Source organism: Pan paniscus, chromosome 2, assembly GCF_029289425.2.
Source record: "Pan paniscus chromosome 2, NHGRI_mPanPan1-v2.0_pri, whole genome shotgun sequence".
Lineage (NCBI taxonomy): Eukaryota > Metazoa > Chordata > Mammalia > Primates > Hominidae > Pan > Pan paniscus.
In genome coordinates, this window is record NC_085926.1 from 58476727 (window position 1) to 58494944 (window position 18218).

Sequence of the window (18218 nt, forward strand, 5' to 3'; positions counted from 1 at the left end):
TCTAATTTAAAATTTTAATGTTGCATATATGCCATAGTACCATTATCACATGATGGTGCTGGTTGCTTCTTGAATACTGTTGGTTATTTCATAGCTTGGATCTCCAACTTTGTAATAGTGGTCTTATATATTCCTCATAGGCAGGGTTCTCCTGTTTGTAGAAAGAAACGCATTGTTAACACAGTACATTTCTGCCAGGATTAATGACTTTTACTTTCAAATTAAGTCTCTAGCTTCAAAAAGTAACATTACGTAAGATTCTTAATTTTAAAAATTATTTCTAAGACTCATTTTGTGTGAACATATGGAGAAACATTTTTTCCAAAGGGCATCCTTCCTTTTCTCATGCAGATTTTAAATTGTGGATGCAGGTGGCCAATTAAAAACACAGCTTATCACTTGCTTTCGGAATTTCGTACAAATAAAAGGCTTGACTCTTTGAGGCTCTCTGAAACTGAACATTAATCACAAAGCAAGGAACCAGATAGGGATCATATAAGCAGTATTCTAGGTCCGACTAGGTTTTCCTCATTATGCTGTAATTCAGTGTCTTGATTCTTTGTTTCTTAGTTCTAGTCTCATCTTTTATAATATTTACTTTGTGTGTGTGTGTGTGCCTGTCTACACTAAAACTGTAAGCTCCTCGAACACTGGGCTTTTGACTGTTTTTTTTTTGGAGACAGTATTGCTCTGTTGCCCAGGCTGGAGTGCAGTGGTGCGATTTTGGCTCACTGCAACTTCCGCCTCCTGGGTTCAAGCGATTCTTGTGCCTCAGCCTCCCGAGTACCTTGGATTACAGGTGTGCACCACCACACCTGGCTAATTTTTGTATTTTTAATAGAGACGGAGTTTCGCCATGTTGGCCAGGTTGGTCTCAAACTCCTAACCTCAAGTGATCCACCCGCCTCAGCCTCCCAAAGTGCTGGGATTACAGGCTTGAGCCACTGCACTCAGTCTGGGTTTATGACTCTTGTTCTCCAGTGTATCTTCAGTATCTAGAATAGTTTTTGGCACAAAGCATGTACTTAGTAAATATTTGTTGAATTATTGAATGAATGAATCAGTTGATGTATTTAATGCATCTAACTCCTACTTGGACACATTTTTACAATAGAATAATTGGGGAAAAACAGGATTTTTGTTTTGAAATTATCCCCAATGATTCTTCCCTTAAACCAAGAAAGCACATCATCCTGTCCAGGAATAAAGCTCAACGCTGCCCCAGACAGAAGAGAGCTTCTCCTATGATTCTAAGATGTTTACCTTAGCATAGCACTTTTCTTTTGGTAGAAAAATGTCAGTGAAATATATTCCTGTCTGTACTTTTATGTCTACAGGGCGTGTTTCAACATAGCTGCTGTTTTATTTAAAATATCTGCCAGGCATGGTGGCTCACACCTATAATCCCAGCACTTTGGGAGGCTGAGGCAGGCGGATCATTTGAGGTTAGGAGTTTGAGACCAGCCTGGCCAACATGGTGAAACCCCATCTCTACTAATACAAAATACAAAAATTAGCTGGGTTTGGTGGCTTGTGCCTGTAATCCCAGCTACTTGGGAGGCAGGAGAATTGCTTGAACCTGGGAGGCAGAGGGTTGCAGTGAGCCGCGGTTGTGCCACTGCATTTCAACCTGGGCGACAGAGCGAGACTCTGTCTCAAAAATAATAATAAATAAAAATACATAAAATATCTGTAGTGTGCCTTTTTCTATTAGTGCAAATGAGGAAAATGTCTCTTATTGCAGCTTCAAAATTATAGCATATCTTAAGAGTAGGGTTAAAAAATTATCCACAGCACATTAAAAAATACACTTTAAAAGTGCTATTTTGGTGATCTCTAAAAGGAGCCAGAAATGTAAGATCACGTACATTAGCAGGCAGCCTCATGTCATTTTAACTGACTGGAAACAGTTCACTAAGGTCATTTGTAACTTCACATTCCCAAATTATCATGCGTGAAAGATCCACAGTGCTATACCTGTCACCTTTTTAGGAAGGTAATATAAGCTAGGATGACAAGAGTGTGTGGCACTGTGTACGCAGCAGATTCCTTTGTCTCACTATGCAGGTCGTAAAACCATGTTCATTTATTCCATAGACGTGGAGTGTCTACTCTGTGATAGATCTTGGAGTTGGGAAGGTGAAGACTCCTTCGTTGTTCACAGTCAAGTGGAAGGAGATAGAAGTGACTGGGATGAAGTGCATCAATGTTTTCCCAAATGTGTTGACCCTCTGGGTCAGTCATTCCTCTCGTTTAGATAAACATGTTCTCATGTAGTATCCAGATTAAAGTCTTTTAAAATAAATATTAAAACCAACTAAAACACAAGAAAGCCCCCTCCATTCTCTCTAGAGAAACCAGAATGTTTCCTGTGTTGCCAGTATAACAGGTTTGGGCTATATATGTCAGCATTTCTGACAGGTGTTAGAGCAGGGCGGGTTTTTCTGTGGAGCACCAAAGGGCACACATTTATCTTTAGACCATGGAAGCTAGTCTGGAGTGGGAGGACTGCTGTATTTTTATGCCAAGATTGAAATGTTAGATCTAATCATTAGAAAAAGTAACACACTGGAAGTAGGTTAACTGTACTAAAGCAGTGAACATATGTTGTTTATATTTCCTTGAGTTAAAAGGATGTCTTTCTGGGGACAGGGAGTGACCAAGATGGGTTAGTTGTGTTGTAACTTTAGATAATCATGTTAAATTAAGCCATGTGGTATGACAGGCTGCAAATTGTTAAGAGCAAGTCTAACACCATGCTGGGTGTGAATGAAAGCCTGAGAGTTGCCAATTTGATGTGGTGTTAAGACACCTTTTCTGAAATTGGACCAAAGAGGTAAAAAAGAAAGCTTCACCACCTGAATCATGTATTTGCACTATAAAATTTAAAATAATCTGTTTTGTACCTATAGACTTTTTGTTTTGATCATCTATGTAAAATCTGCTATTAAATATTGGTTCCTCATATTCTAACTACAGGGTTTATTACCTCACTCCTGTTAACATATTCATTGACATTTACAACTTTTCCCAAAGAGGCTCATAAGCAGAGAGCTGCGAGCATACCCTGGCCCTTGAGTGTTGGGACCTTATGAGTCCTCCCCGTCTTCTCGCTGTTAATGATGTAGAGTTCTGGTGTGCTCTCCTAGGATGGCTGGGGATTTTTTTGGCATGACCCTTTCAATTGTCACTCATATGGCTTTCCTGGGCTACTAATGGCAGTGCAGCAGCTTTCTTTGCTCCTTGGATTGTATTCCTTAGAGTGAAGAGGAGAGGGTATCATCTCTAGCAGGCAATCAGGTCTGAGAGAGACATCCCTCAAGCTTCCTACCACTTCTGAATACCTACTTTTATCTACACAAAACTGAAAGTTAAAAGGCTGAAAATAAGGTGGTTCAGTTACCGCAGTGATTTATCTCCTTCTTTTTGTTACTTAAAAGCCAGTTTACCACTCTGTGTGTATGCCCTTGGGTCTGTCAAGCCATGATTTAGAGCTTGGGCCTTCCTCTTAATTCCCTTTACTAAGTTCCGAGCAGTGCATTTTGCTGATTACAATCCAGGCTCAGAGTTCCTGCCAGGCCATACTGCCACTCCTTGTTTCTTTTATGTGTTCTCTAAGAATATTTTAAACAGACGTGCTACGCCAAGTGATTGCCAACCTAACGGGAATCAATTAAAATGGGAGAACATGAAGGTGTATTCACTGCCTGTTCTCTGCTTTCTTACATAATTTATAATGTGTTCCACTCAACTACCTGAGTATTGGTTGGTGACTTCTGAGCCCACTGGAACAGGCGTTCGTAGACGTTTCCATCATAACAGCCAAGTGCTGAATTTAAACACTGATCGGTGAAGTCAAAAGCATCAGTTAACAGGATGGCATCCTTCCTGGGATAGGAAACAAGAGTTTGTAAGTATTTTAGATTGCTCTTATGAATCAAACTAGTCTTGGATGGTGAATAACAATACCTAATTAGAGGTTGCATGATTATTCGCTTTTCAAACAATTCAGCATTTTTTTTTTTTAATCAGTTATATGTGCATAGTATAATGAGTCAAAGGGTTCCGTAAGGCTTGTTTAAAAAACAGCATATCCGGCCATGCGTGGTGGCTCACGCCTGTAATCCCGGCACTTTGGGGGGCCGAAGTAGGTGGATCATGAGGTCAGGAGATCAAGACCATCCTGGGTAACATGGTGAAACCCCGTCTCTACTAAAAATACAAAAAATTAGCCAGGCATGGTGGCACATGCCTGTAGTCCCAACTACTTGGGAGGCTGAGGCAGGAGAATCACTTGAACCCAGGAGGCGGAGGTTGCAGTGAGTGGAGATCATGCCACTGCACTCCAGCCTGGGCGACAGAGTGAGACTCCTGTCCCAAAATAAATAAATAAATAAATAACCAGCATATACCTGTCTGATTTCCACTTCTTTTTCCTCAGAAGCAATTTCAATCTGTTTTTTTTTTTTTTTTTTTTTTTTTGAGACAGAGTCTCAGTTGCCCAGGCTGGAGTGCAGTGGCACGATCTCAGCTCACTGCAACCTCTACCTCCTGGGCTCAAGCCATTCTCCTGCCTCAACCTCCCGAGTAGTTGGGATTACAGGCGCCCGCCACCATGCCTGGCTGATTTTTGTATTTTTAGTAGAGATGGGGTTTCACCATGTTGGCCAGGTTGGTCTCGAATTCCTGACCTCAGGTGATCTGCCCACCTCGGCCTCCCAAAGTGCTGAGATTACAAGCATGAGCCACCATGCCCGGCTGGCAATTTCAATCTTTTAATTGATATTTCAGTATTTATCTGAATGTCAAAATATCTTGTTTATATTGCTGCTTGTTGATGGTTCAGTTTGAGATATTATCTGTTGATTCTTCATTCAAAAGGTAAAGATTTATATTTATCACCCCCTCTCTTCACTCCTACCTCCCCTTGTTCCCATTCTTCTTCCTCCTGGCCTTCGGGCCTCCCAATATAGTTATAATTTTGGCCAGACCAATATTTAGTATTGACATTATGATGATTGTGTGTCATTAAAGCATTGGTGGTAACTGGGATACTGTATCCAATGTAATCCTTTCTTGATGATCCCCAACATCATATGAGCCCTACCACCAATTTAATGTCCCCCTGCCCCCTTGTGGTCTCACTTCATTCCTTATCCAGCTGAAATTCCATGTTCTATTACTCTCTCAAAAATACATTCAACAGGCCGGGCGCGATGGCTCACGCCTGTAATCCCAGCAATTTGGGAGACCGAGGCAGATGGATCAGCTGAGGTCAGGAGTTCGAGACCAGCCTGGCCAACATGGCGGAACCCTGTCTCTACTAAAACTGCAAAAATCAGCCAGGTGTGGTGGTGTGTGCCTGTAGTCTCAGCTACTGGGAAGGCTGAGGTGGGAGAATCGCTTGAACCTGGGAGTCAGAGGTTGCAGTGAGCTGAGATCGTGCCGCTGCACTCCAGCTTGGGCAACAGAGCAAGACTCCCGCTCAAAAAAAAAAAAAAATATATATATATATATACACACACACACACACACACACACACACACACTCAACGATTTTTCTTGCTTTGTCATACCTGTTTAGCAAAACGCATACCTCTTTGTCTTTAGTTTTCCACCCACTTTGTGCCACCACCTTTGTAGCTATACATGGCTGGAAAAAACAATCATAACTGGTGTAATAAGGGCTCAAGTGGGCCCTGATTGCAGCTCAGCAATCGTATTACATGGCAATATTTACTCATTGTTCATTTACTCTTTCCTTTTCTTAGGTAGTTATTTCTTACCATCTCTTTGATCCTCAGATTGACACTATCCACCTTTCCCATCTCTTTTGCCTGGATGGCTTTACATCGTATTTCACTAATGAAGTGGAAGCAGTAAGAGAATCTGTGTAAGTTCCCACCCTTGCATTTATACATACAATGCCTTCTCTCTTCAGGCTGTCAGCTCAGGCCTCAGTCCCTCCTTGTCTACTAGATGTCTTTTCCTCTTGCATACTGGAGAACAACATTCTCCTGCCTTTCTCCAACAACATCAAAATTCCCCTCAGGGGTAAAAAGTTAGTGGAAATGCCCTTCTTTCTTTTTACTGTAGGCCTGGCTGGTTGCTGTCAAAATGGGCAAGTTCATGAAAAAGTGGGAAAGTGGTGCTGGTCCTGGCTGGATGCTACTCTGGACGCAAAGCCATTATCATGAAGGACATTGATGATGGCACCTCAGTCCATTCTTACAGTCATGCTTTGGTAGCTGGAATTGACTGCTATCCTCACAAAGTGACAGCTGCCATAGGCAAGAAGATCTCCAAGAGGTCAAGGATCAAGTCTTTTGCAAAAGCTTATAACTGCAATCACCTCATGCCCACAAGGTACTCTGTAGATATCCTCTTGGACAAACTGTCATCAACAAGGATCTCCTCAAAGACCTTGCTCTTAAACACAAGGCGTGATGGGAGGCCAAGATCAAGTTCAAAGAAAGGTACAAGAAAAAAAAATCCCCTCTCTACTGGATCATTTCCATCAGTATACAAACAGACAATCGTTTCTCCCATCTTAAACACAAGCTTTTGACTCTATTTCCTTCTCCATCACCTTGGCTCCCGTTTAGTACAAAACTCCCTGAAAGTGTTATGTGTGTTTATGCTTATGATTTCCAATTTTCACATTCTCTCCTGAACTGGATCTGTTCATGTTTTTACTCCCACCACTCCACAGAAATAGCTCTTGCCACGGTTACTTCCTTATTATCTTTCGAGGGTCTCAAGACTGAGTACTTGGACCTCTTCTCTTCACGCACTCCTTGTGATGTTCTTCTCAAGGCTTTAAATATCAACCATACGCCAATGACTTCCAAACTTATTCCTCCAGTGTCCCCTGCTTACCAACATCTGTACTTGGATTTCTGATAGGCTCTTCAAAAGTAATGTATCTGAACCCCAACTCCTTCCTGTCCACCCTGCCCAAACCTGGGCCTCCTGTAGTCTTCCGCATTTATAGTAAATGGCAGCTCTGTCCTTCTGACCAAAAACCTTGATTCTTCTCTTCTTTCTCACCATACATCTAATCTTTCAGCAAATCCTGTTCTGCCTTCAAGATATATTCAAACTTCAACCATTCCCACCACCTCCAGCACTGTCACTGCTCCAATCCACTATCATCACTCACTTGGATGATTGCATTAGCAATCCAGCTGATCTCCCTGCTTTTCACTCTTAGTTCTTAATATGGCAGCTGGAGCGAGCCTTTAAAAATACACATCAGATTCTTTTAGGTTGTGTCTATCCAATGCTCAAAACCCTCCCATTCTATCCCATGCTCAAAACCTTCGCATTCTCTTAAGTCTTTGCAATGATCTACCTTACCGTCTCTTCCCACCCCCTACTGTACTCCCTTAACTCTCTGCCCTCTGCCATCATTTTCCACCGCAGTCATGCCATTCCTGCCCCTGTGGCCTCTTCTGTGTTCTCTGGATGGATATGCCAAGCACACTCTGGTCTCCAACATTTGTACTGTCATGCACTGCATAATGATGTTTTGGTCAGTGATGGACCATGTATATGATGGCGGTCCCATGACATTATGATAGAGCTGAAAAATTCCTATTGCTTAGTGATTGATGTTAGAATTGGCTGCAGAATTCAGAACAGCAACATGCTTTGCAGGTGTGACTGTACGAGCAAAAGGCTATACCATTTAGGCTTGTATAAGTACACTCTGTGATGTTCACATGATGACAGACTCACCTGAAGACACATTTCTCAGAACGGATCCTCCGGTCATTAAGTGATGCATGACTGTACTTATGTTCTGCCTGTAATGCTCTTTCCCTAGCAGCCACAACAGCTTCTCCCTACCTTCTCCTCAGGTCTTTCCTTAAATGTCACCCTCCCAGGGAGGCCTTCTCTGGCCTACTTAAAATTGTAGCTCCCCCTCCTCCCTACTGACCCCCAGCATTCTTTCCTCCACTTCCTGCTATCCTTTCTTTCATGGTAGGTATTACCATTTCACATGGTATACAGTGTGACTTATTTTGTGCATGTGTGTGCCTGTCTCCTCTCCTCTAGTCTGTAGGCATCTGTGACCCTTTTTCATCTGAAACTCATATCCTTCATTTGAGGAATGTTTTCTTGAATTATTTTATTAATGATTCGCTTCCTTCTGTTTTCTCTGTCTTCTTTCTAGACCTGTTCTTCAGATGATGAACAGCTAAGATTGGTCCTCTTACTTTTTAAAAGTCCTCCTTTTTTTTGTCTTTTTGCTTTCTTGCTGTGAGATTTCTGCAACTTTATCTTCCAGTCCTTACATTGAGTTTTTCATTTCCATTATCATTTTTTAACTTCAAGGAGCTCTTTTTTTAGGTTCTCTGAATATTAGTTTTAAATAATGGCATTCAGGTTTTTATTGTGGTTGCAATACCGTCTCTTAACTCTGAGATATCACTGTTTTTTTTTTTAAGTTTTCTTCTCCCTGTGGATTCTCTTATGTCCTCTGAATTGCCTTGTTCTTGCTTGTTTTGGTCTCCATCTTTTATGTTAGGGGCATTCTTCAGGTGTTTGGTGATCCCTGAGTGTCTGATCATAGCTAAAAGCAAAGCCTTAACTAGCTGATTACAAACTTGTGGCTATGCTTGCTAGTATGGGGTTCACTATGGAGTGAATTGGGTGGACCATTGGGGGACTCTGATGTCAGTGTCTTTAGCTCCTTCTCCTTGGGCTGGTCAGATTCTCCAGAGAAGGATCATCTTACCATCTTCTTGCAGGGTACTAGTCTGGCTGCCAGTTTTTTAGGAACCAGTGGGAAAAAAGGTCTGGGGGAGGGAGGTGTCAGTATTTGGCCTATAAAGAACCCTGTGTTTTCTGAAGGGTAGCCTTATTATCAACTATACCTGATGCTCCCTAGTCCACAGATCCTCTATTTACCCTTCTGCCAGGGCAGAGTCAAGGAAAGTCTTAAAATTACTCACAGAGGCTAGGTGTGTTAGCTCATGCATGTAATCCCAGCACTTTGGGAGGCTGAGGTAGGAGGATCCCTTGAGCCCAGGAGTTCAAGAGCAGCCCGGACAACACAGAGACAACATCTCTTTCTCTTTGTGGGTTTATGCCTTTTAAAAAATTTCAGTCCATTCACTGATGTTTTAGTAGGGTTTCGGGAAAGAACAGAAGTAAATGCATAGTTTAATCTGTCATCTTTACCTGGAAGTCCCCCCAGCTGAGGTTTTATGACCGCTTAAACAACTGAAAACTGTTTGGGTCAGTTAACATTGCAGAGAGCTTGTTCTTGGCATCCATAGCATACTATGCCGCCCTTCAGTTTTCATCTCAGAAATCTTAGGGAGATAGTGACTAATCAAGGCAGGGAACTGTGACACCAAACAGTGATATGCATAGAATCTGTTATGTGCCTAATTACCCTGCAGTAGTAAGGCTACTTAGGAACCATCATGGAAGTAAATCAATTTCTGGGTTTGACGCATGAGTAAGTTGGCAGATTGCATCTGGGCTGTCTGTCTTGTCTTGAATTGTAAGTTTCTGGAGCCAAGGCAAGCACTTAGAAATGCTGTTTGCAAATTTAAAAAACATGCTTATAGGGTGTTAAGGTAATCTTTTGTATTTTATCATCACTGACAACTGGGGCTAGAACATTATTTTCAAGTGCTTTTAAATTCTGAGAGTTTCAAAAAGATGGACACCCTTGGGCTTGAACTGTGCAGTACTTAATTATGCTCTTAATAGTTTTCACCACTGGATTCCCTGTATTAGGGAAAGTTTTATACCTGGGACATGATTGTGTCAAACGTATTTTTGACAGTTTTTGATGATTTAACTGAACAAACTTTTTTTTTTCTTGAGATGGAGTCTCACTCTTGTCGCCAAGGCTGGAGTGCAGTGGTACGATCTTGGCTCACGGCAGCCTCTGCCTCCCGGGTTCAAGCGATTCTGCCTCAGCCTCCCAAGTAACTGGGATTACAGGCATGTGCCATCACACCCAGCTGATTTTTGTATTTTTAGTAGAGACCGGGTTTCACCATGTTGGCCAGGCTGGCCTCGAACTCCTGACCTCAGGTGATCCACCCACCTTGGCCTCCCAAAGTGCTGGGATTACAGGTATTAGCCACCGCGTCTGGCCTGAACAAACTTTTTTTGACCACCAGCTATCTGTTACATGCTATGAGTAGTCATAAAGGGCATGTAACATATTGCATATTGTGAGAAATAAAAGGAATTTGGTCTAGTTTTTTAAAAACCTGTCTTAAAAATCTTATTTTTAAAAAATTACAAATCTTTTAGAGACAGGGTCTCACTATGTTGCCCAAGTTAGTCTTAAACTCTTTGCCTCAAGTGATCCTCCCACCTTGGCCTCCCAAAGTGCTGGGATTACAGGTGTGAGCCACTGCTCCCAGCCTCTTTTTTTCTTTTTATTAGTCTTGTTGATATGAGAATTGTTGGAGATTCTAGGAGTCGCCTCTAACTCCGTGCAATAGGTATCATATTTTCTGCCCAGTGAGGTCTCAAAAAGATTATATTCTCAAATTAGTCCATTTTTTTTAAATCTTATGGACAATGGTAAATAATTTGCAATGTTTTCTTTTCTTTCCTTTTTTTGAGACAAGGTCTCACTTTGTTGCCCAGGCTGGAGTGCAGTGGTGTGATCATAGCTTACTGCAACCTCAACCTCCTGGGATCAATCAGTCCTCCTACCTCAGCCTCCCGAGTAGCTGAGACTACAGGTGTGTGCCTGATTCATTTCTTGTAGAGGTGGGGTTTTGCCATGTTGCCCAGGCTTTTTTTTTTTCTTTATTGTTTTTATTTCTATTTTTTCTAGGACTCTGATCAGGTTGGGCTTTGGTTTTGATATGTTTTTAAAGCAATCGTTTAGATTATAGAATAATAGTGTGAAAGCACTGCATTAGTATTTCATTGACCATACATGGCACTGCATTAATGCTGCATTAAAAAACTTTGTGTTATTATTTTATAAATCGATATATGAATTACAGAGTTAAAAAAATTTTTCATCTTGAAGCTGAGGGAAGATTAAGGTAAGTTTACTAAACTTGGTAAGAATTTGCTTAAGCACATTCAACAAAGACTAGGATGTGTTCAAAGTATATAATACCTCAACCTTAACCTTGACATACAGGTTAAGAGCTCATGCCCAGGGGCCAGACCTGAGATTGTACCCAGCCCCTCCTCTGGCTGATTGTGTGATACTGGGCAACTCCCATCAGCCTGAATTTCCTTTCCAATAAAATGAGGAGATTAATAGTACCCATTTCAAAGGGCTGTAAGGATTAAATGAGATGTATGTAAAAGCCTTTGGCACAGGGCCTGTCACATAAGTGCTCTTTAAAGGTTGGCTATGCCTGAGCACGTTGGTTCACACCTGTAATCCCAGCACTTTGGGAGGCCGAGGCAGGTGGATCACTTGAGGTCAGGAGTTGGAGACCAGCCTGGTCAACATGGCGAAACCCCATCTCTACTAAAAATACAAAAATTAGCTGGGCATGGGGGTGGGCACCTGTAATCCCAGCTACTTGGGAGGCTGAAGCAGGAGAATCACTTGAACCCGGAGGCAGAGGTTGCAGTGAGACAAGATTGTACTACTGCACTTTAGCCTGGGTGACAGAGCCAGTCCCTGTCTAAAAAAAAAGAAAAGAAAAAAAAAGTTGCTATGGTTGAGACTATTATTAGCACATTAGCACATATCATTCATATGTAGCATGCTTCATTTTATTGATTTTCCTTAGATACTATTCCTATTTCCTTGACAATGTAAAGAGTTCAACTGAGGTAGCTCATTTATTCTTCAGTATTTTTCCCATTTTTTTCTTTCATTAATTCATAATGCTTTATGCTGGTGTAATGATAATAGGGTGTAGACCTCTCCAGGGCTGTTGCTGCTCTGCCCATTAGCAAGGTTTTGGAGTTGGAAGTGACCTGTGAACAAGGGGTAGGGTTATTCTCTGAAGACTAACATGGTTTGAAGTATCTGCCACTCACCGGATCAGGCGGAGCAGGTCCAGGTAGGCTGTTCTTGCCATGTCCACTTGGGCACCAGACAGGAAGGCGTCATGGAGAAAGTCACCCGAGTTAGTCAAGATTCCGTGTATGGCATGGAGGTCACAGAGGCGCTTGAGCACCTGCTGAATCGCTGGTTCATTTTCTAGTTTCTCCAGAGCTTCTGTAAAACCCTTCACAGTGACATAGTAGCAGTGCACCTACAAAGACACAAAGATATGTTCTCCTGATTTCTGGTTTTCTACGCCAGAAGTCACCCTGGAAGCGTGGCAAGATGGCTGGAATAAACTTGAGGCATGATGTGCTTCCCAGCAGGCTGATGAGCAGCTGCCTTTTCTCCTAGCTCACTCTGGGTCTGATCAAGGCGTTTTGATGTTGTGTATATGTGTGTGTGTGGGGGGCGGGGGGCGGGGACGGGGGGGACTGGTGGGCTTTGAAACATGGCCCTTGTTTTCTTTTGCTTGGAGCGGTTTCAAGTAGGTTGGAAAGTGGAAGGAAAGAATACAGGCATATTGGAGGCTGGCCTGGGGAAGGTGGAGGACAGCACCACTGTTCTTAAGAAATTAGCTATTTTAAGGCTGGGCGCGGTGGCTTACGCCTGTAATCCCAGCACTTTGGGAGGCCAAGGTGGGTGGATCACCTGAGGTCAGGAGTTTGAGACCAGTATGACCAACATGGTGAAACCCTGTCTTTACTAAAAATGCAAAAATTAGCCAGGCATGGTGGTGCATGCCTGTAATCCCAGCTACTTGGGAGGCTGAGGCAGGAGAATCATTTGAACCCAGGAGGCGGAGGTTGCAGTGAACCAAAATCATGCCATTGCACTCCAGCCTGGGCAATAAGAGCAAAACTCCATCTCAAAAAAAAAAAAAAAAAAAAAAGAAAATAGCTATTTGTTGTCTGCTGTGTTCAAGTCAGTGGTGTGTGTGTGTGCGTGCACATGTGTGCACCATGGGGTGAGAAAGTTTCAAGATATATATGAAATTTATTCCAGCTAGAGTATAAACTCCTTAAGGTAAGCAGTGCTGTTATTTAGCCCATATGTAATGGTCTGGCTGTGGCAGTTGTTAAAATAATACTTTAATACCAGCTGGCAACTGTCCACTGCCATCAACCCTGTGAGAGCCCCTTCTGCCAGATGGACTCCTTCCCGAAGAACCCCTCCTTCTCTCCACAGCCCAGCAACTAAAGGATTAATGTTTGACCCAGCAGGAGGCCTTCAGGACCTTGCTTCCCCTAGGGCTGAAGTCCATTTTGATTGGTTGGTGCCTTGTCCTACTGGTTGTAACATATTTTGAACAGTCCGCATCTCGTCAAGACAAGCACACACAATTATTTTGTCAGGTAGGATATATGAGTTCTATAAGGGAGAGCAAGGAAGAGAGAAAGTATAAAGCAGTGCTTCTTAATTGTTTTTTCTGAGATAGAATCTCACTCTGTCCACCCAGGCTGAAGAGCAATGTTGCAATCTTGCCTTGCTGCAACCTCTGTCCCACTGGGCTCAAGTGATTCTCCCACCTCAGCCTCCTGAGTAGTTGGGACCACAGGCACACACCACCATGCCCGGCTTTTTTTTTTTTTTTTTGTATTTTTAGTAGAGACGAGGGTCTTGCTATGTTGCCTACACTGGTCTCGAACTCCTGAGCTCAAGTGATCCTCCTTCCTTGGCTTCCCAAAGTGCTGGGATTACAGGCGTGAGCCTCTGGACCCCGCCCTGCCTCTCAGCTTTTTATGTGCATATAGATCACCTGGGGATCTTGTCAAAATGCAGATTCCAGGGCAGGGCCTGAGACTGTGCATTTCTAACAAGGTCCCCTGTGATGCCCATGCTGCTGTAGTGATTTTCAGTAGCAAGACTTAGAGTGTCTTGGGGGTTCGGCTGGGCGCGGTGGCTCACACCTATATCCCAGCAATTTGGGAAGCTGAGGTGGGCGGACCACTTGAGGTCAGGAGTTCGAGACCAGCCTGGCCAACATGGCAAAACCCTGTCTCTACAAAAAATACAAAAATTAGCCAGGTGTGGTGGTGCACACCTGTAATTCTGGCTACTCGGAAGGCTGAGGCACAAGAATTGCTTGAACCTGGGAGGTGGAGGTTGCAGTGAGCTGAGACCATGCCACCGCACTCCAGCCTGGGTGATGGAGTGAGACTCTATCTTAAAAAAAAAAAAGAGTGCCTTGGGGGTTCAAAGGAATTCACCCAGGCGGACATGAGTTGGGGGAAAGGTCATTCCAGGCAGGGGGAACTTTATGTGCAAAAGGCTGTACCTTCAGGAAGCTGCAGGCAATTTAATGAGGCTGAAGTGTGGTGGTATAATGAGGTGATGATGGGGAACCATGGAGGTTAGGGTGGACTCATACCTGGGGCCCAGGTCAGTGAAGGGCTGTGAATAACATGGTCAGAATTTGCTCTGTGGGACTGGGAGTCTTCAGCTGGGCAGTGACCCGATCCGCTTTCTCACTTGGAAAGAACTTGTGTTTCCTAGGGGGCCCTCACACAGGTGCTGACAACTCTACTTTGCCATTCAGACATGGTGTGCTCACAGCCATGCTGGGCTTGCAGCATTTGGCTGTGGAAGGTGAGCAGATGTGCTGTGTTGCCTCTGCTGGCCCCAGTAGCCTTTGTTGCTCAGACTGGGTCCAGCTTGGCAGAACTGCGGACCCGCACTCCTTTTCCTGTCCTAATCTGAGAGCCACATCCTCAAATGCTCAAGGCTCTGAGTTGAGGAGTGGAGTGATGGAGAGCTGCCCAAGGGCCTGGGCCTTAAAAAGCAGGATGAGGATCAGAGACAGAGGTGACCTCTACACTTTGGGGAAGGGCTGAGCTGAACCTTGGCCCCACGCTCTGAGCACAGTGAACATTATTTACATTGTGTGTGTTGGTTTAAATCTTGCCTCCTGTCTAATTTGGGGGTGGGGGTGCTCGCTGCCTCTCTAAGTTTTACTCATTTAATCTTTATTAGAATCCTACAAAGTAGGTACTGTTATTAGCTCTATCTTGCAGACGAAGAGACTGAGGCTCTGAAAGATTAAGTTTTTTGCCCAAGGTCATGGCTAGGAAGTGGTAGCAGTGAGATCCACACCAGGGCTGTATTCCTAACCCTGTGTGGCCAAAGCCACAGGAGACTGAGGCTGGATTATAATGAGGCCAGCATTTGTTCCCATGGTCCTGGAGACTGACATCTCTTCTGGTCAGAGTCTGAATTATAGGACCACAGCCTGACAGAGCCTAAAGGGCTCTTCCATGCCCCTTTGTCTACAGACAGGGAAGTTAAAGCCCAGAGAGGGAAGGGGCCGCCTGAGGTCACACAGAGCTGGGACCAGAATTTAGCCCGTGGCTCCCCCTTGTCTACTCTTCTGGCAGTATCATCCCCTCTTCCCTCAAGTTGCAGTTATCTCTACCTGCACATTTATGGTTTCTAGATGGGGCCCAGTTGGGTGCTGAAGCTTTCTGTAGACTAAATAACCCCACAAAGCACGGAGAGTACAGAAAGCCCTATCCATTATGACCTTGGAGACTCAGCTGGGGCACCACCTCCCCAGGAAGCTGTCAGGGACGTGTTCTTCCCCCGCAGGCTGGCTGGCTGTCACCCTCCATCCCCCCAGAATTTGTTGCTCACCTCAGTCACTCATCACACCCTCAGTGGTGTGGGAAGGGAAAGCATCTGGACTCAGCTATTTCCTACCTCTGGGACCTAACTCCTGAGTTCTCTTTCCTCACCCTTGAAGTGGAAATAATGTCAGTCTCCCTCCCAGGGCTGTGTGGATTAAATGAAGTAACCCTGGCAAGCAGCATCTGGTCCATTTGAAGGCAGGCCATAGGTTTGGAAAATGAATGAGTGGATAATGGGTGGCTGTGGTTCCTGTTTTGGTGATCCAGTGAAAGCAGGAAGCCTTGGCTCACCCTCTGTGTTGACAGGACAGTTAGCACAGCAGGGGGTGCCCCTGCTGTAGGCTGAGCAGAACTGAGGGCTGCAGAGGTAATCCCGTCACTTGTGGTGTGGTGGAGGTGGTGGGTCACGTGGTGGTGCTCAACGTCCAGCCTGCCTGACCAGCCCTGTCCCACGAGGGCCTCTGCAGCCCTTCAGGGCTCTCCTGTTCCAAGGCTGCCATTTTCTGGGTCTGAGGATTGGCGTGATCACTTTAGTTTTCCAGTTATTGGCAGTGCCAGAGTCCCAGCTGCCTAAGCTAGAACTCAGGAGTTGTTCTTACCTCTTTCCCACCCCAGCACTCTGAGGCCTGTCCCTGCCTTCTTCCCCCTTAGCATCTCTGATCTACCCACTTGTCTCCAGGCCTTCTGCCATGCTCATGGTCAGGACCACCCTCAGTCCCGGTTCAGACTTGCTCCTTTCTAACTTGCTCCCTTTCATTCCATCCTGGGCAACCTGCATGATTCTTCTAGAATGAAACTGATCACTTTACCCCACCTCCAAACAAACTCAGCAAAGGCATTGCAATGAAAACAAAACCCCAACTTTTCACAGTGGTGCAAAAGGTCAGAGGCCTTGCCTGTCTCTCCTTCTCCCCTTATCTCAGTTCTTCTCCTTAGGTCCTCCTTGGGAGATTTGCACTTCCTCCCAAGCACACCAGGATCCTTCTTGCTGCCTCCTTTTGCACGCGCAGCTCCCTTTGCCTGGAAACTTTTCTCTCCAAAGCTGCCACCCCACCCTTTAGCTGGCTAATTTCAGCTTATCCTTGAAGTCTTAGCCGATATGCCACTTCTTTTGGGAAGTCTTTCTGACTCCTCCAGGTGGGCAGAAGTGTACCTGCTCTGGGATTCCATAGCAGCCTGTATTTCCCTGTCATGGTGCTTCCTTGATTGTAGCCGTGCATGGGCAGTGGCTTCACTGTTGAGCACCCAGGTCAGTGCCCAGGGCAGAGTGGGTGCTCAAATATTTGCCGACCGACTGTGAATTATGCAGAAACACAAAACGAGTGGAAATGGAATCAGACATCCAAGGATTGCCTGTGGGGCTAAGGGGAGACTTGACCTGCTTTTCTATCTGGGAGGAAATATTTGAACAACCTGAAGCAAATCCAATAACACTGCCTCATTACCTTTTCCCCTAAGAGCTGCCAGCAAGATTGCTTTGGAGTTAAGTCCTTCAATTAAAATACCCTGGACTAAAGCCTTGGAAGTGAAATGAGGGCAGCCGCCACTGAAGCAGAGTTGGGGAATAATGGCAGAGCCCGGATTTTCCCAGCAGGGTAGGCTGCCTGGGAAGCAAAATGGATCCCTTTCAGCTTCAGCTGGCAGGCGCTCACCTTAGCAGCCTGGAGGTGTATGACAGTGGTCTGGTTCCAAGCCTCGTGCTGGTCAGCTCCGGATTGTGTCAGGGTCTGTAAAAGCTGCACTGAGTCCTTTATGAGCCTGAAGGCCAAAGCAAAAAAGGTTCAGCTTCCTGACTGAGTGGAAAAGACAACTGATGGGCTTCCTGTGGTCCCTCAGAAGTAGAAATAATGCCTGTTTATTGACCACTTATGTGCCATAAAGCTAAATGATTGATATTTATTATCTTTTTAACTCTTTTAAGGGCAGGCACCCCCCAGTTTGCAATGGGGAAAACTGAGTCCCAGAGAGGTTAACCAATTTGTCCAGGGTCACACAGCTAGTAAGGAGTGGAGCCAGGATTTTGACTTGTTGTTAATCGCCATGTTATAAAGCCTCAGGGCCACAGGCCAGGAGCTGTCCCCTATTTCTAATGCAGATTCCAGCCTCACACCAGTATGTTCAGGCCTTTTTGTTGACTGACGTCCTATGGCCTGAGCAAGGAGAATGGTTTTTCTGTAAAGGCTAGAGAGGCCCGTCGGTCACCTAGCCTGCTGCAGGTTCTACCCAAGGGACCTAAAAACAAAAAGAGAAAACCAACCTTTGTCCTGCAAACCACTAAATTAGTCATTAAATAACCTTTAATCCCCTCTTATTTTCTATTCCCTGCCCATCCATCCATGACCCTTAGAATTTGTGTGTAAAGCAAACTGTTTATTAAGCAATATGTTTTTTGCTTTGTCAGGGAATAGATAAGCAGATGTCACATTGAGTTTCAAGCAAGGAGAAATACCATGACACTTTAATCACCTCGAGCAGCCTTATTTTCCCCTCCTCAAATCTCCCAATTGAAATGTTAGCTCTATGAGTTTGGGGTGTTTATCAGGCCTATTTACTGATAGGTCCCTAATGCCTAGAACAGTGCCTGCCATATT

At 44.4% G+C, this 18218-nt stretch overlaps 1 protein-coding gene across 1 annotated transcript in view; it reads right to left on the bottom strand.

Moving 5' to 3' along the window:
- Positions 1-18218, bottom strand: part of ACOX2 (acyl-CoA oxidase 2) — a 32109-nt gene continuing 13891 nt past the window's right edge. Inside the window, exons 12-15 of the mRNA XM_003811615.5 lie at positions 17280-17385; positions 11998-12215; positions 3756-3888; positions 1-151 (exon numbers count right to left, since the gene is read on the bottom strand). Coding sequence (XP_003811663.4) covers positions 89-151; positions 3756-3888; positions 11998-12215; positions 17280-17385 — 520 coding nt within the window. The 3' untranslated portion in view covers positions 1-88. The remainder of the gene's footprint in view (positions 152-3755; positions 3889-11997; positions 12216-17279; positions 17386-18218) is intronic.